The 26,675-nt window shown below is 43.3% G+C and overlaps 2 protein-coding genes and 1 long non-coding RNA gene across 7 annotated transcripts in view; 2 read left to right on the top strand and 1 right to left on the bottom strand.

Moving 5' to 3' along the window:
• The first annotated feature begins 283 nt into the window (after positions 1-283).
• Positions 284-1,222, top strand: OR1AD1 (olfactory receptor family 1 subfamily AD member 1). Its single transcript, NM_001388859.1, has one exon. The coding sequence runs from the start codon at positions 284-286 to the stop codon at positions 1,220-1,222; it is 939 nt and encodes a 312-aa protein (NP_001375788.1).
• Positions 1,223-11,970: 10,748 nt separating this feature from the next.
• Positions 11,971-26,675, top strand: part of ZNF454 (zinc finger protein 454) — a 95,263-nt gene continuing 80,558 nt past the window's right edge. The window contains exons 1-4 of one of the 3 annotated variants that reach the window (XM_038551775.1): positions 11,971-12,112; positions 13,153-13,238; positions 17,331-17,457; positions 18,218-18,313. In XM_038551775.1, the coding sequence (XP_038407703.1) occupies positions 13,206-13,238; positions 17,331-17,457; positions 18,218-18,313 (256 nt within the window). In that variant the 5' untranslated portion in view covers positions 11,971-12,112; positions 13,153-13,205. Of the gene's footprint in view, positions 12,113-12,546; positions 13,239-17,330; positions 17,458-18,217; positions 18,314-26,675 lie in introns of those variants that run through there. The other 2 variants (XM_038551776.1, XM_038551796.1) reach the window with 2 other exon arrangements.
• Positions 17,142-26,675, bottom strand: part of LOC119876789 — a 64,146-nt gene continuing 54,612 nt past the window's right edge. For all 3 annotated transcript variants that reach the window (XR_005366494.1, XR_005366493.1, XR_005366492.1), the window contains exon 4: positions 17,142-17,472. This is a non-coding gene — a long non-coding RNA (uncharacterized LOC119876789). The remainder of the gene's footprint in view (positions 17,473-26,675) is intronic.

Below are 26,675 nucleotides of genomic sequence, written 5' to 3'. Positions count from 1 at the left end.
TAATAAACGTAAGTTAAAATTGTGGAAATTAGACAGCTATTTATTTCAGTAAAACTAACTCCATAGAATGTTAATTATCAAACAATGACAAACCAGTATCATAAAAATTTACTCAAATGACATATTATTATCTATCTACTTTTTTTTTCATCTACTTTTATATTTGAAGTGATATTAAGAAATAAATTCTGGATCTGGTACTGCTAAAATAATCTCTAAAAAGTAAATGGAACTCAATTAAACATTTTCTTTTACTTTTGACCACATTTTCTCCCCTGCAGACATGGACAGAGACAACCAGACTACAGTCACAGAATTCCTTCTTCTGGGACTCTCTGGGCAGTCAGAGCAAGAAGACATTCTCTTTGGGCTATTCTTGGGGATGTACCTGGTCACCATCATCGGGAACTTTCTCATTGTCTTGGCCATCAGCAGTGACAGTCATCTCCACACCCCCATGTACTTCTTCTTGGCTAACCTCTCCTGTGTCGACATCTGCTTTTCATCGGTCACAACCCCCAAGATGCTGGTGAATCACATCCTGGGAAGCGAGTCTATCTCGTACATGGAATGCATGATCCAGATCTACTTCTTCATCACTTTCACCAACATGGATGGGTTCTTCTTGAGTGTGATGGCCTATGATCGTTATGTAGCCGTCTGTTGCCCGCTCCACTACACCATGATCATGAAGCCCAAACTCTGTATGCTTCTGGTGGTGGCATCTTGGGTCATTACAAACCTGCATGCTCTCCTCCACACCCTTCTTATGGCCCAACTCGCATATTGTTTCAACAATACTGTGCATCACTTTTTCTGTGACCCCTATGCAATTCTAAAGCTGTCCTGTTCTAGTACCTTTATCAATGACCTGATGGTATTCACTGTGGGTGGACTGGTATTTCTGACACCGTTCACATGTATCATCATTTCATATGCTTATATCCTCTCCAATGTACTGAAGTTGCCATCTGCCCATGGAATAAGGAAAGCATTCTCCACATGTGGGTCTCACCTCACTGTGGTCTCCCTATTCTATGGGGCAATTTTGGGGGTGTATATGCGCCCTTCATCCTCCTACTCAGTCCAAGACACAGTGGCCACTGTCATCTTCACAGTGGTGACTCCCTTGGTCAATCCCTTCATCTACAGCCTGAGAAATCATGACATGCAGAGAGCTTTGAGGAAACTAATCTCAGTTTCTAGAATTAGAAAATTTTAGAGCTTGGAAGATTCTTGGTTATCATATGTTGTTTCATTTTTATAACCAGAGAACCTGAGACCCAGGCAGGTATAAATGCACCCACAACTATTTCTCTAATTAATGATATGTGATCATGCAAATACTTTTAATATGAGGCTGGTAGTTGCTCAAAAGTCATAAAAGCATTAGTTTGTTATCTACAAAGAGGGCTGATTCTAAAACACTCATTTTACACACAACAAAAACTTAGGACAAGACATATTTGGATATTTTTGGATGGTTCCAGCAAGTCCATGAGATGCTCTACTCAGCATCAATGGCTTCTAGGCCTCATATTAGAAGATGTGAAAATTGTTCCCAATTTACTGAGTTACAGAAAAGTTACTATTACCAGGACTGTGAAACCAGTAATTGTTGATTATGATATGGTCCTGTCTACACTGAGGGTCACTGGTCATTACTGACTTAGGTAATTGTCCCTCTAGGCCAGGCTCAAGCCAATGCCTGGACCTCTTATTGATCAGAACCCTTCCCTTACACTACTCCTTCTCCCTCACTAACCAGTCTAAATTTTTGGTGCTTTGTTATTCAGTATGGGTATCAGGAAGCTTCAGATAGTAGCTAGACTTATTCATAGAACTCTTGCTATCTGTTCAACTTTAAATGGGCTAAAAGAAACAGGTTCCCTTGATGCTGCACTGTCCAGAGTTACTATAGCACCTTAGGGACATGAAAATAGGAATTATAGGATTTTGGTGGTGGCCCAGGACTACTGATTTGAAGTCTAGAGTTCTACTCCAGGAGGCCAAGTGTCTAGGAGTCCAAGCTTCTGCTCCTACTCTATACCTGAGGGCTAAGAACCCATAAGTCAGTTCCTACCTCTTCTTTCCTGGTATCCAGAGGGCACTCTCCTAATCTCCAGTAGCCAGTCTTCAATATCTGCCCCCTTCACTGGTCTTCTTGCCTCACTTCTCTCCTTTCTCAATCTCCTCCAATCTTATGGCTAATCAGTATTTCTTATCCTCACCATCAGCTCCTTTCTGTTTTGGTCCCAACACTGACTATCTCTTATCTTGACCACAGCAACATGCTTATGGGGGAATCTGACTGCCTCTCACTTCTCCCTGCACTTAACTATCCTGCATACAGGATCTATTTAATCCTCCTAAATCACTGACTGTATCCTGTCAGCCAGTCCTTATATAAAATATTAAGAAGCCAGGATAAATCCAAAGATCACCTTTGAATATAAGACCTAACATAACTTGGCCTCAAGCTATCCCAACAATTTTGTCAACAACTCATCTGTTCCATGACTTGTCTCTCCTAATTTTCTTTCTCTTCCCTTCATTCATTCTCTGCTGGAAGACTCCTCTGGTCTTTTAAAACTCTGATAATTGTGTGTTTCCCTTAACTTCTTTACTGATCACAGCCCATAGATATGTACTGAGTATACAATATAGTGCTTCTCATATGTAGTACATGAATTCCCTACTGTATATTGGTGCCAGTGGAAACCTGACTACATGTGATAAATCTAATGTATTTCCTGAACTGTGAGTTTAATTTTAGAAGTAGTTTAGTGCAAATGTTTGAGGTAGAATAACATAGACCAATGTTGGTATTTAAGGTTATATGACTCATTTTAGACTCGTCATGTTCTTTGCATTACCCATATCTATCTGCATACACATCTTGCCTGATTATTACTTTACACACTTTTTCAAGAAAATGCCATAGATTGTCCATGGGCATATCCCCTAAATGCTTAGTAGAGTTTTTGTTCATCCCAAATAATCATGTGTTGACAAGTCATTGATGATGGGCTAGGCAAGTCTAATGGAAAACTGGAAGGTGAACATTCCTAGATACAAAAAATCAAAGAAGTGAAATTTTATATCTAGGGAGCTAGAATATTGACAAATTTACTCCAGAACATGGAAAGATTTCACTGAATTCTGGGACCCAAAGAAGCAGCAGGGTTGAATGGAAAGAGCCATGGTTCGGGATACAGTTTTATTCCTCAGTCCCTCTCTCCCTCAACTCTCAGACAAAGGTTGGGTATGATTGCTGGCAAATTGAATTTAAATAAAATAAAAATTTAAAAAGGTTGAGTATGAGAATGAGGATGAAGACAGAGGGAAGTTGATGAACAGACTATATGTTGCAGAGTCAAAGGGAAAAATAATTGTTTACCATTATGGTCCCCACCAATTTATCTCAGAGAGAAGTTATCATTCATCATACAGCAAGCTTGCCTTGAAGGGGAAAATTATTCTCTAAAACATCAGCAACATGATGTGAGCAGAAAGAGGAGATATTGCCTTCTTGCTTGGACTGGCCATGGCATGAGAAGTTCTATCTATGCAGCCAATTCTATGATAGCCTCCGGTCTTTAATCCTCCTACTTCTGGGGCCACCTTCTAGTGAATCTTCACTGGCTCCCTGAATTACCTTTCATGGGGCAGCTACATAAAGGGACCGTATGGGAGATAGGGAAAGGAGTTTCTTTCAGGGACCTGAGCAAAATCAGCCTTTGTTATGGTTTCCTGCATGTGAGGCACTCATGGGACATGAACTCATGGACTTCTGAACTCGTAAATTAAAGCTCAGCATCATTTGGGGCCTCTAGTGGCCTCCTCCCCGCCCCCACAGAAGCAGATGCAGGGCCCGGCTGGCAGAGTCCTCCTTGGGAGCAGCCAGGAAATCAGGACTGTGTCTGGGAAGACACCCTCCAGGGCCTGCTTTCTGCAGCTGGGGCACCCAACAGACACCATCCTTCTTCCTCATAGGCAACTTCCAGGTAGCACTAATTAGCCACTAGGGGCCAGCTCTTTGCAAGCAATTGAAACAACTTGCAGGGAAAAGATTTGACTTTAGCTCAGCTAATGTTGAAAGAGAGGTTCATCTCTCTTCCCAGCACATTTCCCCAGACTCTGCTCTCCCCAGGGGAGCAGGGACTGCTCCATGTCATGGCCACTGCAATGATATGGTTCATGGAACCCTTCTCTCCCTCCAACTTGTGCTTCAAGGCCCCGCCAGCCAGGGAGCCTTCCAGGGAGCTGAAGCCTTTCCCTGAGGATGGCAAGTTACTGTCCTGCCTGTAGTCTCTTGTCTCCCCATGCTTGAGGGCAGGAGCTAAGCTTCATGTGGACTTTGTCTCTCACAATGTCAATCAGCCTTCAGCAGATGACTTTGTTCTGGCCATTAACTTTTATCACACGAATACTAAAAACTGGTTGTCTAACTAATGAACTCTGACTCCTAATAAATCTGGTTATATGGATTAACCTTTCATGTGTGACCCACACAGAGGTAATAAGCATCTTGCCAAACCCATTTTCAAAACAGGCCATCTTTTATTTGGTAGAAACTTTAGGCATATTATGTTGATAGTCAAAAACCACTGGTTCAGGCTCATCTTGAATTTTTTTTAAAAAGATTTATTTATTTTAGAGAAAGAGTGAGTGTGAAGAGGGGCAATAGCAGAGGGAGAGGCAGAGAAGCAGACTCACTCCCCACTGAGCATGGAGCTGGACATGGGACTCAACCTCATAACCTTGAGATCAAGAGTCAGATGCTGAACTGACTGAGCCACCCAGGCGCCCAGCTCATCTTGCTTTTTATTTTTTTATTTTTTTTATCTTGATTTTTAAATGTGAGATACAGGGGTGCCTTAATGGCTCAGTGGTTGAGTGTCTGTCTTTGGCTCAGGTCATGACCCCTGGGTCCTGGGATTGAGTCCTGCATCAGGCTTCTTCCTCTATGTCTCTGCCTCTCTCTGTGTGTCTCTCATGAATAAATACATAAAATCTTTAAAAAAATAAATAAATGTGAGATACAAGTGATATTTAGGCACATATCTGCCCCTATATTGTGGAAATATCTGCCAAGAAGGATGTAACATTATTTTTGTTCTTCCTTAGGTTTTTAAGTATGGACATATAAATTACTTTTGAGCCAGATTATGTGAACAGACTTTCCATAACTGATGTTCATATACAATCTGCCATTTAATACTTTTCAGAATTTGGTAAAAGAGTGGTTTATTGAAATTGTCAGCAGTTATGACATGTAGTATAAGAAAGTAAGGAAAAGCTTAAAAAAAGGATGAAGGCACGACAAAGGGAAATAGCAGCCAACAAGAAAGAGCTCCTAATGGCCAAAGCTAGAACAATTCAAGCAACAAAGTACAGTAGTACTGGATTATAGTCCAAAGTATAAAATAAATATACATAAGTCTATTCTGATGAAAACAAGTGACTGAATAAACAAATAAGTGGGGGAGAAGGGATAAATTTTCCTTACAGAAAAACTCCAAGTAGGTACTTCTTCCATCCCTACCTGCCAAAAGGTGAAACTTAATCCTCTTCTCCCTCCTTCCTGGTGGCTGGATTTAGTGATCTATTTCCAAAGGCTAAAGTATAGAAAAGGGAAAACAATAACTTTAAAACAGAGAAATCTGGAAGATGATGCTACCTTAACCAAGTAATCAAAGTTAACATCATCAATGAAAATCATGATGATGATTTGATGATGTGATGTGATGAGAAGGGTTCTCCACCTCTGTGGGATTCTTCCCCCAAAGCTATGATAGACTAATCATGAGAAAAGTTATACAACCCAAAATACTCTTCAAAACTGTAAAGGTTATGAAGAACAAGGAAAGACTGAGAAACTGGTACAGATCAGAGAACAAATCAATGAAATAGAGACTAAAGAGAAAACAATGGGAATGAACAATAAAACCAAGAGCTGATTCTTTGAAAAGATAAACAAAATTGATAAATCTTTAGCCAGAATCATGAAGGAAAAAGAGGACTCAAATAAATAAAATAAGAAATGGAAAAGAAGTCACAACCAACATGACAGGAATACAAGAGATTATAAGAGACTACTATAAAAAACTATATGCCAACAATTGTGTCAACCTAGAAGAAATGGATACATTTCTAGAAACATAAAATATTCCAATACCGAATCAATACAGATCTAGCTGAGCAGACCAATTACTAATAAAATTAAACCAATAATAAAAAAAACTTCCAACAAACAAAAGTATAAGACATTATTCTCTTAAACATTTAAAGAGTTAATACCTATCATTCTCAAGTTATTCCAAAAAAAATTGAAGAGGAACCAATGCTTTTGAACTCATTTTCTGAGGCCAGTATTACCCTGATATCAAAACCAAACAAAGACAACACATAAAAGAGGGGAAATTACAGGCCAACATCCCTGACGAACATAGATGCAAAAAAATCTCAACAAAATATTAGTAAACTGAAATCAACAATAAAGGGACAATGCTCAAGGATCAGGTGAAATTTATTCCAAAGATGGAAGAATGGTTCAATATCCACAAATGATTCAGTAATACACCACATTAACAAAAAGAATAAAAATCATATGATCATCTCAATAGATGCAGAAAAAGCATTTGATAAAATTCAACATCCATCTGTAATGAAAACCCTCAACAAAGTGGGTATAAAGGAAACATATCCCAACATAATAAAGGCTATATATGACAAACTCACAGCTAACACCATACTCAAAGGGGAAAAGCTAAAAGATTTTCCTCTAAAATCAGGAACAATACAAGGATGTCCATTCTTGCCACTAATTATCACTAATTATCAAGGAAATACAAATCAAAACCATGAGATACCTCCTTGTACCTGTCAGAATGGCTATTAGCAAAAAGACAAGAAATAAAAGTGTTGGTGAGGCTGTGGAGAAAAAAGAATCCTGTTCTCTGCTGATGGGAATATAAATTGGTGCTGCCACTGTGGAAAATCTAACACAGAGGTTCCTCAAAAAATTAAAAATATATATTCCATGTAATCTAGCAATTCCACTTCTGGGTATTTATTCAAAGGGGGAAGAAAACCACTAAGTCAAAAAGATACATGCACTTCTATGTTCATTTCAATATTATTTACAATAGTGAAGAAATGGAAATAAGTGTCCAATAATAGACGAATGGATAAAGAAGATGTGGTATACATATACAACAGAATATTACTCAGCCATCAAAAATTTTGTGGCAACATGGATGGATCTAGATGTTATTATGCTAAGTGAAAGAAATCAGACCACATTTATCATCATGATCACTTCCTTATATAAATACTAAATAACTGTGCTGTATATATCAACTACATTTCAATTTTAAAAAAACCTATCAGCAATTATACACTCTTGAGAAAGTCTATGTATTCACAGGCATTTGCAAATCCTCAAAAAAGTCATGAAGGGGTACATCAGTGTGTACAGAATGTTTACAGCAGCATGATTTTTTTCAAAAAGTTTTTATTGTGGTAAAATACAAATATAATGAAATTTACCATCCTATTTTTAAGTGTATAGTTCAGTGGTTTTAAATTCATAATGTGCAACCATCACCACCATCCATCTCTAGAACTCTTCATCCTGAAAAACTAAAACTCTATACCAGTTAAAAATTAACTCCCCTTTCCCCTGGCAGTCACCATTCTACTTTCCATAGTGTAAGTAGAATTACACACTATTTATCTTTTTGACTGGCTTATTACAGCAGCAAGTTTTCTTAAAAATTATTATTCTTATCTAAAAATGAAAAACAAAAATGAAAAATTTTGAGACAGTATCTAGCCTACTGTGAGCCATTTTATTAATGTGAGACAAAGGATTTTTAGTTTGTTTTCAGTTTGTTTCCTCCTTCTTGTCCTCTTGTGTCTCTCTTCCAGCCTTCTCAAGGGTCACTCTAACATTTTCATAATTCCATCTTGATTTATGCTGTGTTTTAGAGTACATCACTTTATATAGTTTTTTTTTTTTATTTTTTTATTTTTTATTTTTTTTGGTGGTTGCTCTAGATACAACAGTATACATACATGATTTAGCAGTCAGCCAAGTACAGAAACCCTACTTCCATTTAGGATCTTTTGCCTCCCCATTTTAAAAATATAATTGTCTTAAGTATTCCCACTGTGTATATGGAGAACATCAAATGGTGTTATTTTTACTTCAATTATCATGTCTGAAGTAAGAAACTCTTAAGTTTATAAGGATAGTCTATTTTATAATATCCCTATTTTTCATATTCTGATGTTCTTTTCTTTTAGCAGTTTCAAGACTTTGTTGTTAACATTTACTTTTAGGGTATTTCCTTTAGTTTTCCCTTAAGGGTAGGTTTGCTGGGGCACCTGGGTGGCTCAGCCGATTAAGTGGCTGCCTTCAGCTCAGATCATGATCCTGGGGTCTTGGGATGATACCCTGTGTTTGGGCTCTCTGCTCAGTGGGGAGTCTGCTTCTCCCCCTCCTCTCACTCTTGCTCTGTCTCAAATAAATAAAATATTTTTAAAAGGGGAGGTAGGTTTGCGGACAATACTCTGTAGTTACCTTTTGAAATGTCTTTATTTCCCTTTTATTCCTGAATGATATGTTCACTGGATAGAGATTCATCACTGAGAGTTCCTTTAGTTCCACTTGAGAAAAATATGCAACTTCCTCTGGCTTCCATGATTCAAATGGAGGTGGGAGGGTGGTTTCTCTACTGGTGTTTGATTGAAGGTAGATGGGTATTACCAATCTGTTAGGCCACGCTTTTCCAGGTTCTGAATAAGGGAAATAGGCTTAGAGCTTTTTTGGTCTGTGTCTATCAGAGGTTCCAGCATGGAAGCTTCTGGAACATATTAGCTGAAAGATAAAGGAGGTGAGAAGGAAAAAAAAAAAAAAGGAATTTACCACCATGTTACTCCTCAGCCCTGAAGTTCTCACAGTTTGCCTTCTCCTTTTCACATTTTGGAGTCTTCCAATGCTTGTTGATTCATGCCCAGGGTTTTTTAGTTTTAAGAGGGATGACCTAGGAGGAATAGTGGTATCTGCTTAGGCTCAAAACCCCTGATACAGAGTTTTTTCCCCAACATTTTATCATGAAATATTTCAAACACAAAGTAAAGTCGAAAGAATTTTATAGTCAACACTCATATACCATCACCTAGATTCTACTATTAATATGAGAATGGGTATCCTATTAGGGTGAATGTTTTCACCCTAGGTGAAATGTTTTCAGGGGTATTCTCTTTATAATTATGTGTACTTATTGGATTACATGCTCTAATTGCCCTTCTGTATATTTTGCATTTTGAAAAGTATGGAAGATATGATTCTATTTTTGTTTCAGACACACCAGTGTGTGTAAGCACACACAATAACATGTATGAATAGATGTAATCAGTGTTTATGAATATTTCTTCATTCCACATAGTATGTGTAAATTTCTTATGATTTTATTTTCACACTCAGGTAAATAAAGCACTTTTCTCTTTACAAAAATAATGCATATTCAAAATGAAAAAAAATTGAACACTTCAATAAAGTACATACACAATACATGTGAGATCAAGATGACTGAGCAATATGATCAATAAATATGGTATCATATTTAATTTCACAAGTACTCAAAATTATATATAAAGATGGAGACCCGGGATCGAGTCCCACGTCAGGTTCCCTGCATGGAGCCTGCTTCTCCCTCTGCCTGTGTCTCTGCCTCTCTCTCTCTGTGTGTCTCTCATGAATAAATAAAATTTTAAAATAAAAAAGTTAAAAAATTTTGCCCTATTGAATAAACAAGAGTTGTTTTTTAAAATATTTTATTTTTTGGGATCCCTGGGTGGCGCAGCGGTTTGGCGCCTGCCTTTGGCCCAGGGCGCGATCCTGGAGACCCGGGATCGAATCCCACATCGGGCTCCCGGTGCATGGAGCCTGCTTCTCCCTCTGCCTGTGTCTCTGCGTCTCTCTCTCTCACTGTGTGCCTATCATTTAAAAAATAAAAATAAATAAATAAATAAAATAAAATAAAATATTTTATTTTTTAAAATATTATTTATTTATTAGAGATACAGAGAGAGAGAGAGAAAAAAAAAAACAGGCTCCATGCTGGGAGCCCGACGTGGGACTCAATCCCGGGTCTCCAGGATCACACCCTGTGCTGAAGGTGGCGCTAAACCGCTAAGCCACCGGGGCTGCCCTAAAAGATTTTATTTGTTTATTCATGACACAGAGAGAGAGGCAGAGACACAGGCAGAGGGAGAAGCAGGCTCCAAGCACGGAGCCCGATGTGGGACTCAATCCCGGGACTCCAGGATCACGCCCTGAGCCAAAGGCTTAATGGCTGAGCCACCCAGGCATCCCAAAAGAGTTTTTTTTTTTTTTTTTTTTTTTTTTTTTTTTTTTTTTTAAGGATTAAAAACAAAACAAAACCAAAAAAACCCAGAGTAGGCATGAGTGCTAGGCACAGCACATATTATTGCCAACTGCTTACAGAAATAAAAATTGTAAGATCTCCCAGGAAGGCAACTAGTCAATGGGCTTAGAATACCACCAGTCCTTGATCCAGTAATTCAATTCAAGAATTTTAAACTAAAAAAAAAATCTCCAAAGATACAGGTACAGGGGCACCTGGGTGGCTCAGTGGTTGAGCATCCACCTTTGGTTCAGGTGTGATCCTGGGGTCCTGGGATCCAGTCCCGCATCAGGCTTCCCACTGGGAGCCTGCTTCTCCCTCTGCCTGTGTCTCTGCCTCTCTGTGTCTCTCATGAGTCAATAAATAATATCTTTAAAAAACAAAAAGATATAGGTACAAGAATATTAACGGAGCAAAACAAACAAACAACCTGGAAATAATACAACAGGTGTTAAATAAGCTTAGTTTAGTGAGATTCAATCCGGGATTCTGGGATCACGCCCTGAGCCCAAGAAAGACGCACAACCGCTGAACCACCCAGGCCTCCCTAGTTAAATGTATTTAACTAAAAAATGTAATTAGTCAGAATGGAATGCACTGAAGCCATTCAAAACATTACCGAGGGAGAGTATATATTGGCAAATTCAGATGTTCAAGGCACATTCATAAGTGGGGGAAAAAAGTGAAATAGGTTACAATTGCTATCCGCAAGATCCCATTCTGATAGAAGGAGGTCAGCAGCGATGGAGCGATTGATGTGGAGTGCAAAGGGCTGTGGAAGAGGTTCACCAAAACGGTAACCACTTCTGTGCGGTGGCATCAGGTGCGTTCTTCTTTTACTTTTTTCTATTTACAAAGCCTTCTGGAAGGGACATGCTCCCATAGGGAAAAGAAAAGAGAGCATCTGGCTTCTCGAGCCTGCAGTGCCCCTCGCCTGCTTCTCAGGGAAGGCTGCCAGGGGGACCCACAGATCCCACCACCCTGCGCTCCTTCCACTTTTCCCCATAACGCTTATCATCGAAAACATTAAGTAATTATGTTCACAGCTTACTGTCTGCTCCCTACCAACTCTCCAGAGAAGTTCTCGAAATCTATTACCTTTGTTCACCGACTGGTTCCCAACCGCTTAGGCAGCGCTTGCCTCAAGAAGGTTCTCGAAACACTCTGCCTAAGTGACTGAAAGGTAATTGGGTTTTTCTCGGCGGTTGTCTACGTGCCTTACTATCATTTATGCAGATGCAGAGCCACAAGAAACACCGTCCTCAACGAACCTCCGTTTCCTTCGCTGGAAACCCGGAGCCACAGACTGACTTCCCAGCCCAAGGGCCGTGACCGCGTGCCCGGAAGCCGCAGCGGGCCACCTGACAGGCCTGCCCGGCCCCGCCTCGCGCCCCAAGTAGCGGAGAACTACACTTCCCAGAAGGCCTGGGGCCTCGCCTGGACTACATTCCCCAGAGGTGTCAGCGGCCGTCCCTACACGCCCGCTGCCCGCCTCTCTGGACACCCGGCTTCTGCGGACGGCGAGCGGCTCCGAGCTTGAGATCCGCTCAGGCATCGCCCGGGCGGGGGCAGTCCCGGCGCCAGGCTGCCGTCCGCCGGCGCAGTGTCGGCGCCTCCGGCTGCGGAGCACGGCCGAGGAGGCGCAGCCCCCGGAACCCCGAGACCTGGGCGAGGTGAGCGGCGGCGTGTGGGCGGAATGCCGGACGGAGGGCGGCCCGGGGCCTCGGGAGGATGCGGCGCCGGGGCGCGGGGCACAGGCCCGAGAACCGCGCGCGGGGCCTTTGTGGGCGCGGGCGGACCGAGGGCCGGGCTCCGCCGACGTGCCCGCCTGCCCCGCTCCGGCCGCCCGCGGACGCGCCCCTGACCGCGGCAGGTCGCGCGCTTGTCCCCACGGGCCCAGGCCGGCCACCCTCCTGCCCCCTGCGGGCCCGAGCCCGGGGCGCTCCCTGCCGGCCCGGCCGGCGCTGGGATTTGCTACCGGCTGTCAGTGAACGGGAGGGACCGCGTTTGCGCCCCTCCTCGGCGCCCCTCCTCGGGCTGTCCTGCCGGGCTGCAGGCACCGAGACGTGCTGTCTCCCAGAAGTGAGTCGCCGCCTCCCCCGCCCTCCCCGGCCTGCCCCCGCGGCAGAGCTGAACTGGAACGCACATTTTCGGGCTCAGTGCCCGCCCCTGCGGACGGCGGCCCTCTGGCCGGCGCAGGGAAACTGCTGTCATCCCTTCCCGAAGCACTTCTTTCTGAAAACCTGGAAGGAGGTTCCTGGACAGGAGGAGGAGAAGGTGGGTGGGGACCGCTCGAGCTGGAGAAGAGTTGTCCGCTGCAGGCGGTGAGGTTAGAGCAGGTGCTCTGGGGGCGCAGGTGCGGATCCCGTGCGCCGGGGCCAGCGGCTCCCACTCTGCCCTCAGTTTCCTGATCTGTGAAGTGGGCGCGCTGACAAGTGCGGCGGGTGGGGGAGGTTCAGGGAGCTGCCGCTGCCGCTGCCGCAGCTGGAGTCCCAGGTTCTGTTTCTCCGAGCCACGGGGGCAAGAGTTGGGGCCGGGACCATGGAGGGCCGCCCCTTGCCTCTGGGCTTGTCTGCCCCCAGCTCCGTCTGGCTTCCCGCTCTGAGGGCACGAGGCGTCATTCTCGGGTGGTGTCAGGATTTCAGAGCCGGTGATTCCCGGAGTGGAAAGCAGAAGGGGCTTCTCCCTCCTGGCTCCCTTTTTCCTCTTTCAGATCTGCCTCCTGGAGACTCCACCCACCCTTGGGGAAGAGCCCAGAAAGAAGATATGGCTATTGGACAGAGAGAAGCAAGGTCTCGAGTGAGTTCATTGCCATCTCAGGTCTTAGAGATGATAGATAGATAGATAGATAGATAGATAGATAGATAGATAGATAGATAGACAGATTGACTTAGTTGCTTGCTTAACCACCCCCAAACTGAAGTTCTCTACTCAGTACAGCTTTCTGCAGGATTGTTGCGCAAGGCCCTTTCCCTTGGCAGAGCTGGTCCACCTGGTGGATGGTGGATTCTGTAGGGAATGCTTACCTCTTTCCCCACCAATCCATGTCTAATATTTCTCCTTTCATTTCCTAACAGAGGCACAAAAATGCACACCTGGCAGCTGCTTTCTGGCCCTGCTTCCTTGGCTCGCCCTGGTCTCCCTCCTACCCTTGGCTGTTCTTTAGGTTACCTTCCCTAGGCTTCAACAATCCATCGTTGTTTGGTTTTTATCTTCCCTTTTTACTTTGCCTCTACACTCTCTTGGAAACTGTTCTTGACCCGCCATGTTCATCCTTATGTTGTTGGAAACGGGAGGGGCCCCGTCCCAGTGAGCCCCTGCATCAACAGGGAATAGCTGTGTTGGAGGGAACACAGTTGGAGAGATCTCCTGACTGCGGGGGGCAGAGAGAAGACTCTCCAGGAAGCAGCAGGGAGGGGGTTTGTGGGATATTAGTAGTGGAGAGGCAGGGTCTCCAGTGGGTAAGAAGCAGGGCTTTGAGCCAGACTGTTGGGCTTGAACCCATTTCCTCAGTGGTTGTTTGTGGGCCTTGGACAAATAGCTCCATCTCTCTATGCCCATTCCTCACCTGGACGTTGGGAATAACAAGCATGCCCTCCCTGTAGGCTGGGTGAGAGGATCAGGTGAGTGAGTGCGTGGGAAGTGTTTAATCAGGGCCGGGCACTGGCAGGCAGATGCTCCACATGTGGTTGTGGGAGCAGAATGATGTGACTAGTAATAATACCATTAGTGCTGACAGGTGGGAACTGCTGTACCGTGTCCTAGGATGTGTCCTTTCATTGCTCTTCTTCATCTGACGGTAACAGTTCCTATCATTGGGGGTCGGCCTGAGGGCTTTGCCTTTGTTCTCACTCTCGCGCCAGACAGCAGTTATCATCCCCATTTTGCACATGAGCAAACCGAGGCTCAGAGACGTCCGGTAACCTGAATTCAAACCCAGTGTGTCTGGCCTCTGGGTCCACGCTCGTTACTGCCTAGCCATTCCCCTGGTGCCCCTTTCAGAACCCCGGGGCAAACTAGCCTGGTGTCCCAGAGGTCTTCACTGTGATGTTGGGTTTGGAGCTCATGGGATGTGGTGGTGGTGGATCTTCAGGCCAGGGCCTGCCAGTGCACATCTAGGCTGCTTTTTTTCTGAAGCTTTCCTCTTCCGTTCCAGCAGAGCCATGTTGCTCTCTTCTTGCCCAGAATCTTCTCCATCCCTGCAAGGGAGTGGATCCATGTGGCATTCTCTCTAACCTCACTTGCTCCTGGATGTCAGTACTGCATGGGCTGGTGTGTAAAACTCAGGGACAGGGCTTTGAAGACCAGAGAGTGAATATGCTGAGGGCCAGGTAAAAAGAAAATATTGTTGTGCTGCCTCTTCTGCTGATAAAGTATGTGGCCTGGGGTCTTGACTGCCCTGGACCTTCTGGTCCTCAACTCTAAAATGAGGATTGAACTGGGAGATGGTGTATGGTGCTGTCCAGCTACAACTTTTATTTCCTTGATCAAATTATTTAATGCGTTTATCTTGTCTGCCAGTTGAATTGTAAATTCTTTTGAGGGCTAAGATTATTTCTTATACTCCCCCCATGTGCCAATAAATTATAAATTTATAATTTAAATTATAAATTAAAATTTCAGAGCATAAAAAATTTATAGGTAAAGAAGAACGTGAAATCAATATGTAGAGACAGTCACTGTCACCTCTTTGGGATATGTCCATTAGACTCATTTTCTGCTCACCATTGTTTTTTATTTATGTCCCCTTGTTTTTTATTTATGTATCTGTATGTACACATGTACACATTTATTTTACCATTTTAACTTTTTTAGCTTGAGAAAATATACGTGACGTAGCATTTACTACTTTAACCTTTTGGGTGTATAACTCAATGGCATTGAGTACATTCACATTGTTGTGCACCTATCACCATTACCTATCTCCATTATATAGATGGTCTCGTTTATTTCTTAACATTATGAGCTAGACATCAAGAGGCAGTTTTGCAGAGTGATTAAGAATGGAGCCTTGGATCTCCTCTGGATTGAAATTCTACTTCCACCCCTAACCAGCTGTGATATTGTGATATATAACATGAAATAATGTATATTTGGTCTTCGGGTCTTCGACCCTGTTCCTGGCACATAGGAAATTATAAGGGTTTGGAAAACTAAGTGATTAGTAATATTTGGCTTTTGTTCTTGAAAAACTTCAGAGCGATAAAGGTGAAATGAGTGTGTTTTCTTATTCATAACGAACCATTTTGACCAAGCCAGAGTTGATAGGAATGGGGTGACTTTTGGAATGCCCCTAAGGATCTGAGCTGGTTGGAAGGGGAACCAACTTGATTCGAGTGTTGGAACTTTCAGGCCCTCCACCCCAACCCAGGGGCTTGTCTTGCTTACACAGTGGTCAGTGATTTAATCCATTGTGTCTATGCAATGAAGCCTCCAGAAAACCCCAAGAGGACAGGGTTCAAAGGGCTTTTGGGTTGGTAAATACTTGTAGTGGGGAAAGTGGTACATCCAGAGATGACATAGAAGCCCCACCTGCCTTCCCACATACCTTGCCAAATGCATCTCTTCCATCTGGCTATTCCTGAGTTACATCCTTCTATAATAAACCAGTAATCTAGTAAGGAAATGCTTCTTTACCCTGTGGCACTTTCCTGCATTTGCCACGTGAGCAAATTAATTCAACTCAAGGAGGGAGTTGTAGAAACCTCCAGTTCATAGCCGGTTGATCAGCAGCATAGGTAACAACCTGGACTTGGGATTGGCATCTGAAGTTGGGGCAGTCTTGTGGTGGGACTGAGCCCTGGGCCTGTGGGATCTGACCCTCTCTCTAGGTAGATGGCATGAGAATTAAGTCAAATTTCGGACACCTAGCTGTTGTCACACAGTTGCTTGGGTGTGGGAAATCCACGTCTGGTGTCAGAAGTAAAGTAGTATGGTAGTATTGACGGTAGACACACAGGAGGAATGAGTTTTCCTCTATGCCAGCTGTTTGATGTGGACAAATTTCTCTTTGTTTTTTCTTGTATAAAATGGGGGCATAATAGTACCTATTTTATAGGATCGTTGTGAAGATAAATATTTACAGTAACAGTTAATATAAATCTCTAGGAACAGTACTTGGTCTGCAGAAAGCATTCAATAAATGATAGCTGTTTTAATTTTCCATTATTACTGTCCTCTGTCTTCAGTATGCCTTAAGTTAGTTGACCTAGCCTGCATCAGTGATTATTTGGGTTATGTTTTTTTGCGATCACTAACAGGATTATAAATACCCTTGGATGTGCATTTTGGGGGCACTGTTAATTATGATACAAATACAGTAATTGATAAGTTAACAGATATGCACATTTTAAAGCTTTAAATAGGTATTGTCAAATTGTCATCAGAAAGATTATTCTAATCTACACTCCCACCAGTGGTCTTAATTCCTCCTCATGTCTCCTTAGAGTGGTTAACTATAAGGGCCTGGTTAATACTTCATGCTGCTCAGTGTAGGTATTTGTCGCTGGCTGATGGTTCATTTAAAAAAATACCTCAAACCTTCAAAACCAGAATGACATCAGAAGCATTTCATGGGGTTGCCTGGGTGGCTCAGTCAGTTAAGTGTCTGCCTTCAGCTCAGGTCATGATCTCAGAGTCCTGGGATTGAGCCACCAGGAGGGGGGGGGGGGGTCCCTGCTCAGTGGGGAGTCTGCTTCTCCCTCTCCCTCTGCCTCTCACCACCGCTCCAGCTTTCTCTCTCTCTCTCTCAAATAAATCTTTAAAAACAAAGAAGCAGCAGCAGCAGCATTTCATGGCAGCCCATCCACCCCATCCCCCTACCCCCACTGCTGCCTTCTTCAGTCTGTGTGATGGGAGGGCCTGGTGAGCTGGGATGGCTTGTCATTATAGATGTCAGTGACCTTCGAGGACGTGGCTGTGCTCTTTACGCGGGATGAGTGGAGGAAGCTGGGTCCTTCTCAGAGACACGTGTACCAGGAAGTGATGCTGGAGAACTACAGTAACCTGGTCTCATTGGGTAAGGCAATTTTCCCTGTAGATGACAAAGTCAGAAGTTAGCATAAGACAGCACCTGCTTCCCTGGGTAAAAGCCATAGGTCATCAGGAACTTGTAGCTGAATTTTGCATTAGGATTCTACACGTTATAAATTTAAAAATAAATTAAAAAATAAATATTTAAAACCTCTTTCCCCCTTACAGGGATCTGTCCCATCCATGGGACAGGTGACCTACCTGCATGTTGGAGACTCCCTCATAGTTCAGGCAGTGCTTTCCTGCTCTGATTTTTCGTGATTTTGTTTGCTCAGCTCACAGCAGAGGGCATCCCTCAACCATCCTCATTAACCTGCCACCAGCCCTTCCCAATTCTCTTTTCCAGCCTGACAAACATTGTAGAGTCCATCTTTGAGAGACAGTCAGATAGTGCTTTCTCATTTTAAATAGGGGACCTGGTACACAGTATCTTGGTACATAGGTACCCGTCTATAAACTTTAGTCTGAACATCTAATAACATGTGCCCTCTTCTATAGAAGGCCATCAGTACTCCAGGAATCAAAGCTGCATGTTTATTGTATTTCTCTAACATACAGCTAATTATTGCACAACCACAGGTTCCCTTGCCTTTCCCTTACACACCCCCCTCATGTCATGGGGCACAGCTTGATCACCATCCCTTGAATTTTCCATTCAGATCTGTGGTGCCTCTTTGAGTCATAACAAAATGATGTCTTTTTTCTTTCTTTCTTTCTTTTTTTTGGGGGGGGGGGCCTATGAGCAGGACTCCTGTTTTCCAAACCAAAAGTGATCTCCCTGTTGCAGCGAGGTGAAGATCCCTGGAAGGTGGAGAAAGAAAGTCCTGGAGGCCCCTCCCTAGGTGAGTGGGTGGGCCTGAGGTGCCCAAGAAACCGGTGTGGGCAGCAGTCTGGGTAGAAAGTGGACGGCGCAGCTTGGAGAGGTCAGTGGGGAAAGTTTCTCCAGGCCTGTCTTCAAGAGGTGGTGGAGAGGGGACGCTCAGGCCCCAGGTGCGAGCCTCCTCTGATTCTGAGGTGATCACTGCTTCCCAGATGATCTGCTCTCATTTGTTCCTGTTTTCAGAAGAGGGCTGCACATCGGGTACTCAGGCAGCAAACTGTGTTTAAGGACTGGCAGAGAATGATCCTGACTGAGGTTCAGGGTGTGTGAGAGGAGCTGAGAAAGGAAAGGGTGTGGAGAGGCAGCAGGACCCGCGTCCCAACGTGCTTTGACAGGAATGTTGTAGATGGGACCATCCCATGGAGATGAAGGCTTTTAAGCAGCAGACTGATGTTTTTGTTATTTTAGAAAAATTGGCTTCAATCTGAAACAATGTAAATGTCCTTTGATAAGGGCACGGCTGGGCTGGAGAAGCTGTGCCAGTCCCTGCCCCTGCATCGAGTGCCACAGTCAGAAAGAGAGCATGCTGGTGTGGACTGTGCTGTGGGGCAGGTGGGCAAGCCTGGGCTGAGACGGCAGCGCTGATGCGGAGGGAGAGTATGTGGCTGCTTGTGTGTGACTGTGTGGAGGTGCAGACAGAAAGGGCAGGGGACACACCTCGGCTGCTTCCAGTACTTCTGCTTGGAATGGGATCAAGAAGGGGCAGGATCAAAGAACGGTCTTTGGTTATGTGTAACCTTAACATTTCATAGAGAATATGTTCATGAAGGCCTGATGTAATTTGAATTTAATAGAACGGTCACTTTGGAAGCACTGTGGGGGATGCATGTAAAGTGAGGGATCCCTGATGTGGAACCTTCCCAGAGACACTTGCAGTAAGGTAGGCGGGATGTTTCTAGGGTGTGCAGTGGGGTCTGGAAGAGGATGGGCCCCTGTTTACGGGTGTAGGCCGAGGGCACTGGGGGGTGACTCTCACTTGAGATGGGAGTGGCATGCTCAGGTAGAGGTGCAGGTGGGCAGCTGTACGAGGTCCACGGGGACTCGAACGGAGGTCAGGGAGCTGTCAGGTGCACAGGTGGTGTCTGACCTCAAGCTGACCAGGAGAGGGCACAGAGCAGAGGACGGGATCCCAGGAAACCTCCCCATGTAGGAGGTGGGTTAGGGAAGAAGAACCTGGCTGTGCCAGAGAAGTCATCAGAGGAGACACAGGAGGGACAGTGGTCCTGGGAGTTGGGGAGAGCTGAGGAGGGTGAGAGGATCCGGGTTCACACCTGCACCCACTGCTTTCCTGCTCCATAGTGAACGGTGCATGAACTTCATGCTGGGCCCTGGTGGTGTGATCTTGGACAAAGGACACAGGTCCTGTCAGCTGGGGGTCATGGTGGAGTGGGGAGACGAGTGGTCGTGCATGGAGTACGTGCGGGGTGCAGCATCATCCCACAGGGGAGACACTGCGTGGCATAGCACTGCAGCAGGAGGGCCGGCATGGAGACCTGGGGATGCGGGCTGTCGTCCAGGCCCAGGAATAGACTGTGTGAGCCCAGGGAAAGGAAACCAGCCTGTGCTGCTGGGAGCCAGGGGAGAGGGGCAGGGACCCTATCCCACTGAGCCAGGGATCCCGGACGCAGGATGCTGTCTGGGTCTGAGAGGCAGGCAGGGAGCCCGAAGAGTGGGAATAGCCTGGCTAAGGCTCCTGGTTCACACCCTGCTGAGATCTGCCTGTGGGGAGCTGCTGGCATGGGAGTAGGGGCTTGTCCCAGCTGCTGTCAGGTCCAGACGCACCATTAATGGCTGGTCATCCCATGGGCCCCACTGAGAAGCTGGGGGGTAGGTGGTCCCCAAGCACCCAGGACAGGAGAGCTTCCTTCCCACCCAACATTGAGGTTTTTGCTGTGGGAACCACCCTTGCCTGTCCATCTGTCTTTGTAACTCTAGTTTGGGAGAAAGACATGAAGCATGTGGAAGGTGGTCGAGGTTGCACAAGAGGCCACACCAGGGCACCAGCAGAGGGTCAGCAGGGGCTTCAGTCCCTTGGGGTACCTGAGTGGAGGCTGGACCAACGATGGGAGGAAGAGAGGAAGGGGTCCTTCCCTGTCCTCTGGCCCAGGGAGCCTTTGATCAATGGATGACTTTCTCTCTGAGCGAAGCAAGTGCTCTTTGGGTTTAGGGGAACGTAAAGTGTACCTGGAGTACAGTCCCAGAGGTGCTGGGGCCACTGGGTGATGGGGTTAGAGTCCCCAGTGAGCCTCCTCTCAGGTTTAGGGAGATGTTTGAGGGCGGCCATGGGTGGGCGTCTGAGGGAAGGAAGGTCATCACTCTGACCAGCAGTGGGTCTTTCTGGAAGCGATGTACCTCCCCTTTCCTCAGAGATGGGGGTCACATGGGTCGCACTGGGAGTGCTGCACCCCTGCGGAGAGTCCCTCTGCCTGGACTAGGGGCCTCAGAACAGCTTCTTCTCCTGAGGGCAGCTCATTCCCTGTGAGCACAGAGGGAGGGGCCAGCCTGTTTTGGAAGTACTTAGGCTTCTTCCCTGGACCAGAACCCGAACCCACCGTTTGCACAGCCAGGGACAGAAAAGACTGCGCTCCCTGGGCAGGGCTGGAACCTCTAGCAGCCTCCAAATGTCCTTTGTAAAAAAAAAAAAAAAAAAAAAAATCAAAACTATTCACAAATAGGAAAAACAGAGGAAAGAAAAACAAAAGGTCACCCCTGCATGTATATGTTTTGAATTGAGAGCCGGAAGGAGATGGCAGGAAGGGTGTGTGTCTCCTCAGAGTCTCTTAAGAGTACAAGTGAGGTGGCGCTTTTCTCAAAGACTTGTAACACGGTGATTAAACCAGCTTGTACACGGCGAGTTTGCTCTACACTCATATGTGGAAATATTCTTGAAATCTTGAAATAGCCTCAAGTGAAAATGTGTTTTTCTTTCACATCATTTTCTCCTCCTTTGTCATCTAAGTGCAAGAAGCCTGGTAGGGGGACTGTCCCTGTGCTGTGTGGTCAGCTGATGGGTCACCTGGGGGCTGCCCCCACCCCTGCACAGAAGGCGGTCTGTCTTTTTCTAATTAGCACAGAGGTGTTGTCCTTTGCAGCCAAGTGACCCAGCAGGTGGTGGTTTTAAGAGTGAACCTTTTAGGAGGTGCTTGGTAGGCATCTCTAGTACGTTTGGGTCAGTCTTGTCCTTGTCCTCTGCCTTCCCCCCACCCCCACCCAGACTCCTGCCTGGTCCTGCACCTCCCTCCTGCCACTAGCCTCTTTTCTGTAGCTGCCAGAATGCTTTATTAAAAGGCTAATCAGGTTGTCTCACTCCCCTTCACAAAACCTGGCTTCCTTCTTGATTTTTACATTTCAAAGAGATGGCTCCTAGGATCTGAAATAAAACATCCTTGGTGGGTACCTGGGTGGCTCATTTGGTTAAGGGGTTAATTATCTGACTATTGATCTCAGCCCAGGTCTCCACCGCAGGGCTGTGAATTCCAGTGGAGCCCAGTGTGGAGCCTACTTAAACAAACACAAAAACATCCTTGGGTTACAATGTTCACAGAGGCTTTACCAGGTGTATATACATTTCATATCAAACTATCCTTCCTACAGAGAGATATCCTTCTTTCTTTCTCTCTTTGTTTCTTTTTTTCTTTCCTCCCTTCCTTCCTCCCTCTCTCCCTTCCTTACCTCAGTATAGTTCACATACAGGGTAATATTAGTTTCAGGTGTACAATATAGTGATTTAACACTTCCAAACAGTACTTGGTGCTCATCATGGTAAGTGTATTTTAATTCCCATCAACTGTTTCTCGCATCCCCCACCCACTTCCCACTGGTAACCATTAGTTTGTTCTCTAGTTCTCTAGTCTGTTTTTTCACGTGTCTTTGTTTTTGATGGATAGCAGGTTCTGTATGTATCCATTCAATCCAGTTGGTTTATTGTGTTCTTCAAGTCCCTTATTTATTCTTTATATCTGGTGGTTCTATTCCCTATTGAATAGAGTATTATAGTCTCCAAGTATTATAAGATTATTTCTGCCTTCAATTTTGTTCATTTTTGCTTCATGAGCTTTGAGGATGTGTTATTAAGTATGTAAATGTTTATAACTGTAATGCCTTCTTACTGAATGGAAACTTTTTATGAATATACATCATCCTTTGTCTCTTATAACTTGTTTTCTAAAGTTTATTTTGTCTGATACTAATATAGCCACTCCAACTATCTTTTGGTACTTCTGTTTTCATGAAGTATCTTTCCATCGTCTCACTTTCAACCTATTTGTGTCTTTGGATCTAAAGTGAATCTTATTCAAACAAAAAACAGACTCTGAAATACAGAGAACAAACTGGTGGTTACTGTGGGTGGGGAGAGGGGTGAAATAGGATCAAGAGTATACCTATTTTATGAGCAATGAGTAATGTATAGAATTGTTGACTCCTTATATTGTATACCTAAAACTAATATACATTGTATGTTAATTATACTTCAAGAAAAAGAAGAAAAGAAGTGAGTTTGCTATGGGTTATAGTTAGAAATGTTTTTTTCCCTCCATTCTGCCAATATCTGTATTTTGACTGGAGGATTAAGTTAATGTATTTATATCTGAGGTAATTACTGATAATGAGGGACTTATTTCTGCCATTTTGCTATTTCTTTTCTCTATGCCTTATGTCTTTTTGTCCCTGATTTCCTGCTTTACTGTCTCCTTTTGTGTTTAGTTGATTTTTTGTAGTGAAACATTTTAATTCCTCTCCCATTTTCTTTTATATATATTATATAAGTATTTTCTTAATGGTTACCATTGGGATTATATTTAACATCCTAAACTTATTCCACTCTGATTCGAATTTATACTACCTTAAGTACAATAATGTACACAATCTCTCCTCCATCTTTATCCCCTTTTAGTTACTGTTGTCACAAAATGCATCATTATAGGCTGTGTGCCTTAAAATACATACAGTCTAATGATTTTAAAATGCGTTTGTCTTTTAAATCATGTGGAAAATAAAAAGTGGAATTACAAGCCAAAATCACAGTAATACTGGTTTTTATATTGACCATACATTTACATCCTGACTGGAGGTCTTTATGTTGTATCACTTTGCTTTGCATCCTTTCATTTTAATTTGAAGGACTCCCTTTAACAATTCTTGCAAGGCAGGTCTAGTAGTAATAAACCCCCTCAGCGTGGGATTGTCTTAATTTCTTTGTCATTTTTGAAGAATGGTTTACCAGATAGAGAATTCCGACGATACCAACTCAATACTTTCTAGCCTCCAAAGTTCATGATGAGAAATCTGATGATCTTATTGAAGATCCCTTGTATGTGATGAGTCTTATTTCTTTCTTGCACTTTCAATATTCTCTTTTTTTGGCTTTGGGTTGTGACAGTTTGGTGATGGTGTGTCTCAGTCTCTCTCAGTTTTCCTTTTTGTTTTTTTTTTTTTTTTTTTTTTTCAGTTTTCCTTTTTGGAGTTCATTATGCTTTATAAATTTGTAGATTCATATTTCATATCAAATTTGGGGAGTTTTCAGCCATTGTCTTCAAATGGTATCACTGCCCTTTGCCCTTTTCCTTTTCCCTTTCAGGATTTCCATATGCTATTTTGGTCCACCTTATGGTGTCCCACAGGTCTCTTAGGCTGTGTTCACTTTCTTCAATATTTTTTTGTTGTTGTTCTTCCTCAGGAATTTTAAGGGCCTGTCTTTGAGTTCATTGACTCTTCTGCCTGCTGAAATCTGATTTTTTTTTCTTTTTTTTTTTTTTTTTTAATTTTTATTTATTTATGATAGTCACAGAGAGAGAGAGAGAGAGAGAGGCAGAGACACAGGCAGAGGGAGAAGCAGGCTCCATGCACCGGGAGCCTGATGTGGGATTTGATCCCGGGTCTCCAGGATCACGCCCTGGGCCAAAGGCAGGCGCCAAACCGCTGCGCCACCCAGGGATCCGAAATCTGATTTTTTAATCTCCTTAGTGAAATTTTTTAGTTATTGCCCTTTTCAACTCTAGAATTTCATTTTGGTTTCTTTTTGTGTTTCCTCTTTATTGATTTTTTCATTTTTTAAATCATTTTCCTGACCTTTACCCATATATTTCTTTGGCTTTCTGAGCATCTTGAAAAGTATTGTTTAAAAGTTTTGGTGGAGTATGCCCACCGTTATCTCTTCCTCATAGATGGTTTTTGTCTGCTTGTTGCTTTAAGTGAAATGTATCTTTTTTTTTTTTTTTTTGACTGCCTTGTGATTTTTTTTGGTTGCAAATTAGACATTTGATTTTTATAATGTCATAACTCTGGGAATTAGATTCTCCCCCTTCCCCAGAGTGACTTCCTTCACATATATTCCCTCCTTTTAACAGGTTATTTGATAAAGCCTCTTCCAGGCCTGAATCTCTGGACCTATGACTTATTGTAGTGTCTGAACACTTTTTTTTAATGATTTTATTTATTTATTCATGAGAGACAGAGATAGAAGCATACACATAGGCAGAGGGAGAAGCAGACTCCCTGTGGGGAGCCTAATGTGAGACTCAATCCCTGAATGCCATCATGACCTGAGCTCAACCGTGGAGCCACCCAGGCATCCCATGAATACTTTCTGTCACATTAGCAAACAGCCTAGGTTTTTAGCTCCTAGAGAATCAATTGAAATATTGATCAAATTTTAGTTTTAGGGAAAAATTGGTTTTATTTCCAGCTTTATTACTATTACATATTTGAGTTTGGGCAAATCGCTTAACATCTGAGTCTAGTTTTCTCATGAAATGAAGATATTACGCTAAGTGACTGCCAAGTTTCCAGCTAGTCCTAGAGTTCTGTATTTCTAACATAACAATTTTATCATGCAGTTGCTGGGGAATATGGCCAATACTACTGAAGCTACTAATTTTATGTTGAGCTTTGAAGTCCCTAATTATTATCTTTGGAAAATATTATTTGACCTATGGTATGTTCATCAATTCAATAAAATCACTTTATAACAGGGGAAAATGGTAGTTGATTTTTTTGTTGTTGTCAGGTGTCTTTGTGCCATGAACCAGCCCGACACAATACAGTAAAGGTTTTTTTCACGTCTTTTCTGAGTCTTTATCTTTCTCTTGGCATTTATGGCAACTTTCTAAATTTCCCACATATGCAGTTACTTTTGACTGTCCTTATCCTTATACTTAAATATGTGGTTCCCCAATGTGGGAAAAATGTAAAATGTGAGTGTGAGAGGGTAGGGGGAAGACAGGTTCTGTCCCTTAAATCCCCTCGCAGCTGCTTCAGCCAGTAGGGCAACAATGGAAGGTTTCCTTTGTGTCTTTACCTCCGTGACCACAAGCAATAATCCTGTCAGGACCCATATCTACAAATAATCGAAGAACAAGTTTCCTGTTGTCACCTTGGTTCCTGTCCATCCAACAAGTGTTAGTACAGCTGCCTGCCATGGCGCTGGAGCTGGGGCATGGGTAGCTGCTACTGACTGCGATGAACTACAATTTCTCAAGCAGACTTTCCCCTAGAAGCTGCCAGCCATCAGTTAGATTCTACAGTTTGAAAATCATTGAATAGCCAGATTCTGTCAGTTCCTTTGTTGTCTAGATGGGGAGACAGAACCTTGGAATTTCCTACTCTGCCATCTTCCTTAATGTCCACTTTTTCCTTAACTCATATTTATTTTATAAGTTTTGGCATTTTCTTTCTTCTTTCTCAAGTAATGCTCAAGTTAACAATTTGGATAGAAGTCTCATACTTATGGAATTATTTATCATTTGGGGAAATAATTTTGATAGTTTATTTTCCACCTAGCACTGTCTTCAGTTACCCAGAAGGCTTTGATATTTCCTATTTAAATATAAGCTTTGTCATTCTGTAAGTATTCTAATTTTCTACTTAGAAAGTATTTTTTTAAGTTAAAGTATTTTTTAAGATCTTTTCCTTTGTATATTGATATTTTTAAATTCATGTGCCAAAACCTTTTAAAATTGCTGGTCTATTATTAGATATGACCTTGAAGAGGAAAAAGATTAATCTATGCACTCTTAATACAAGGAGCAACAGGAAGTGGAAGAAGATTTAATTTATTTCCCTATTTAAAGTTTAAACATATATGTGTAGATAGAATACTATAATGAATTCTTGTGTATCCATCACCCAATTTTGACAGTTATCACTTATCCTGTTTATTTCATTTATACCAGTGGTTCTCTGTGTGTAGGGGGGTGATTTTGTCATTTGTTAATGTTTTGAAACATTTTGGATTGTCACAGCTTGAAGAAGGATGGAAGTAGGGGAAAGGCTAGGTGCTAGTGCACAGGGCAGCCCCATGACAAAGAATTACCCATGTTCAAAAT

This window comes from Canis lupus, chromosome 11 (genome assembly GCF_011100685.1).
Source record: "Canis lupus familiaris isolate Mischka breed German Shepherd chromosome 11, alternate assembly UU_Cfam_GSD_1.0, whole genome shotgun sequence".
Lineage (NCBI taxonomy): Eukaryota > Metazoa > Chordata > Mammalia > Carnivora > Canidae > Canis > Canis lupus.
Note: the sequence above shows the minus strand (reverse complement) of the source record. Positions and strands in the feature narration are given on the sequence as shown.

Coding starts and splice junctions, on each gene's coding strand:
- OR1AD1 (NM_001388859.1), top strand. CDS start 284: ATGGACAGAGACAACCAGACTACAGTCACAGAATTCCTTCTTCTGGGA.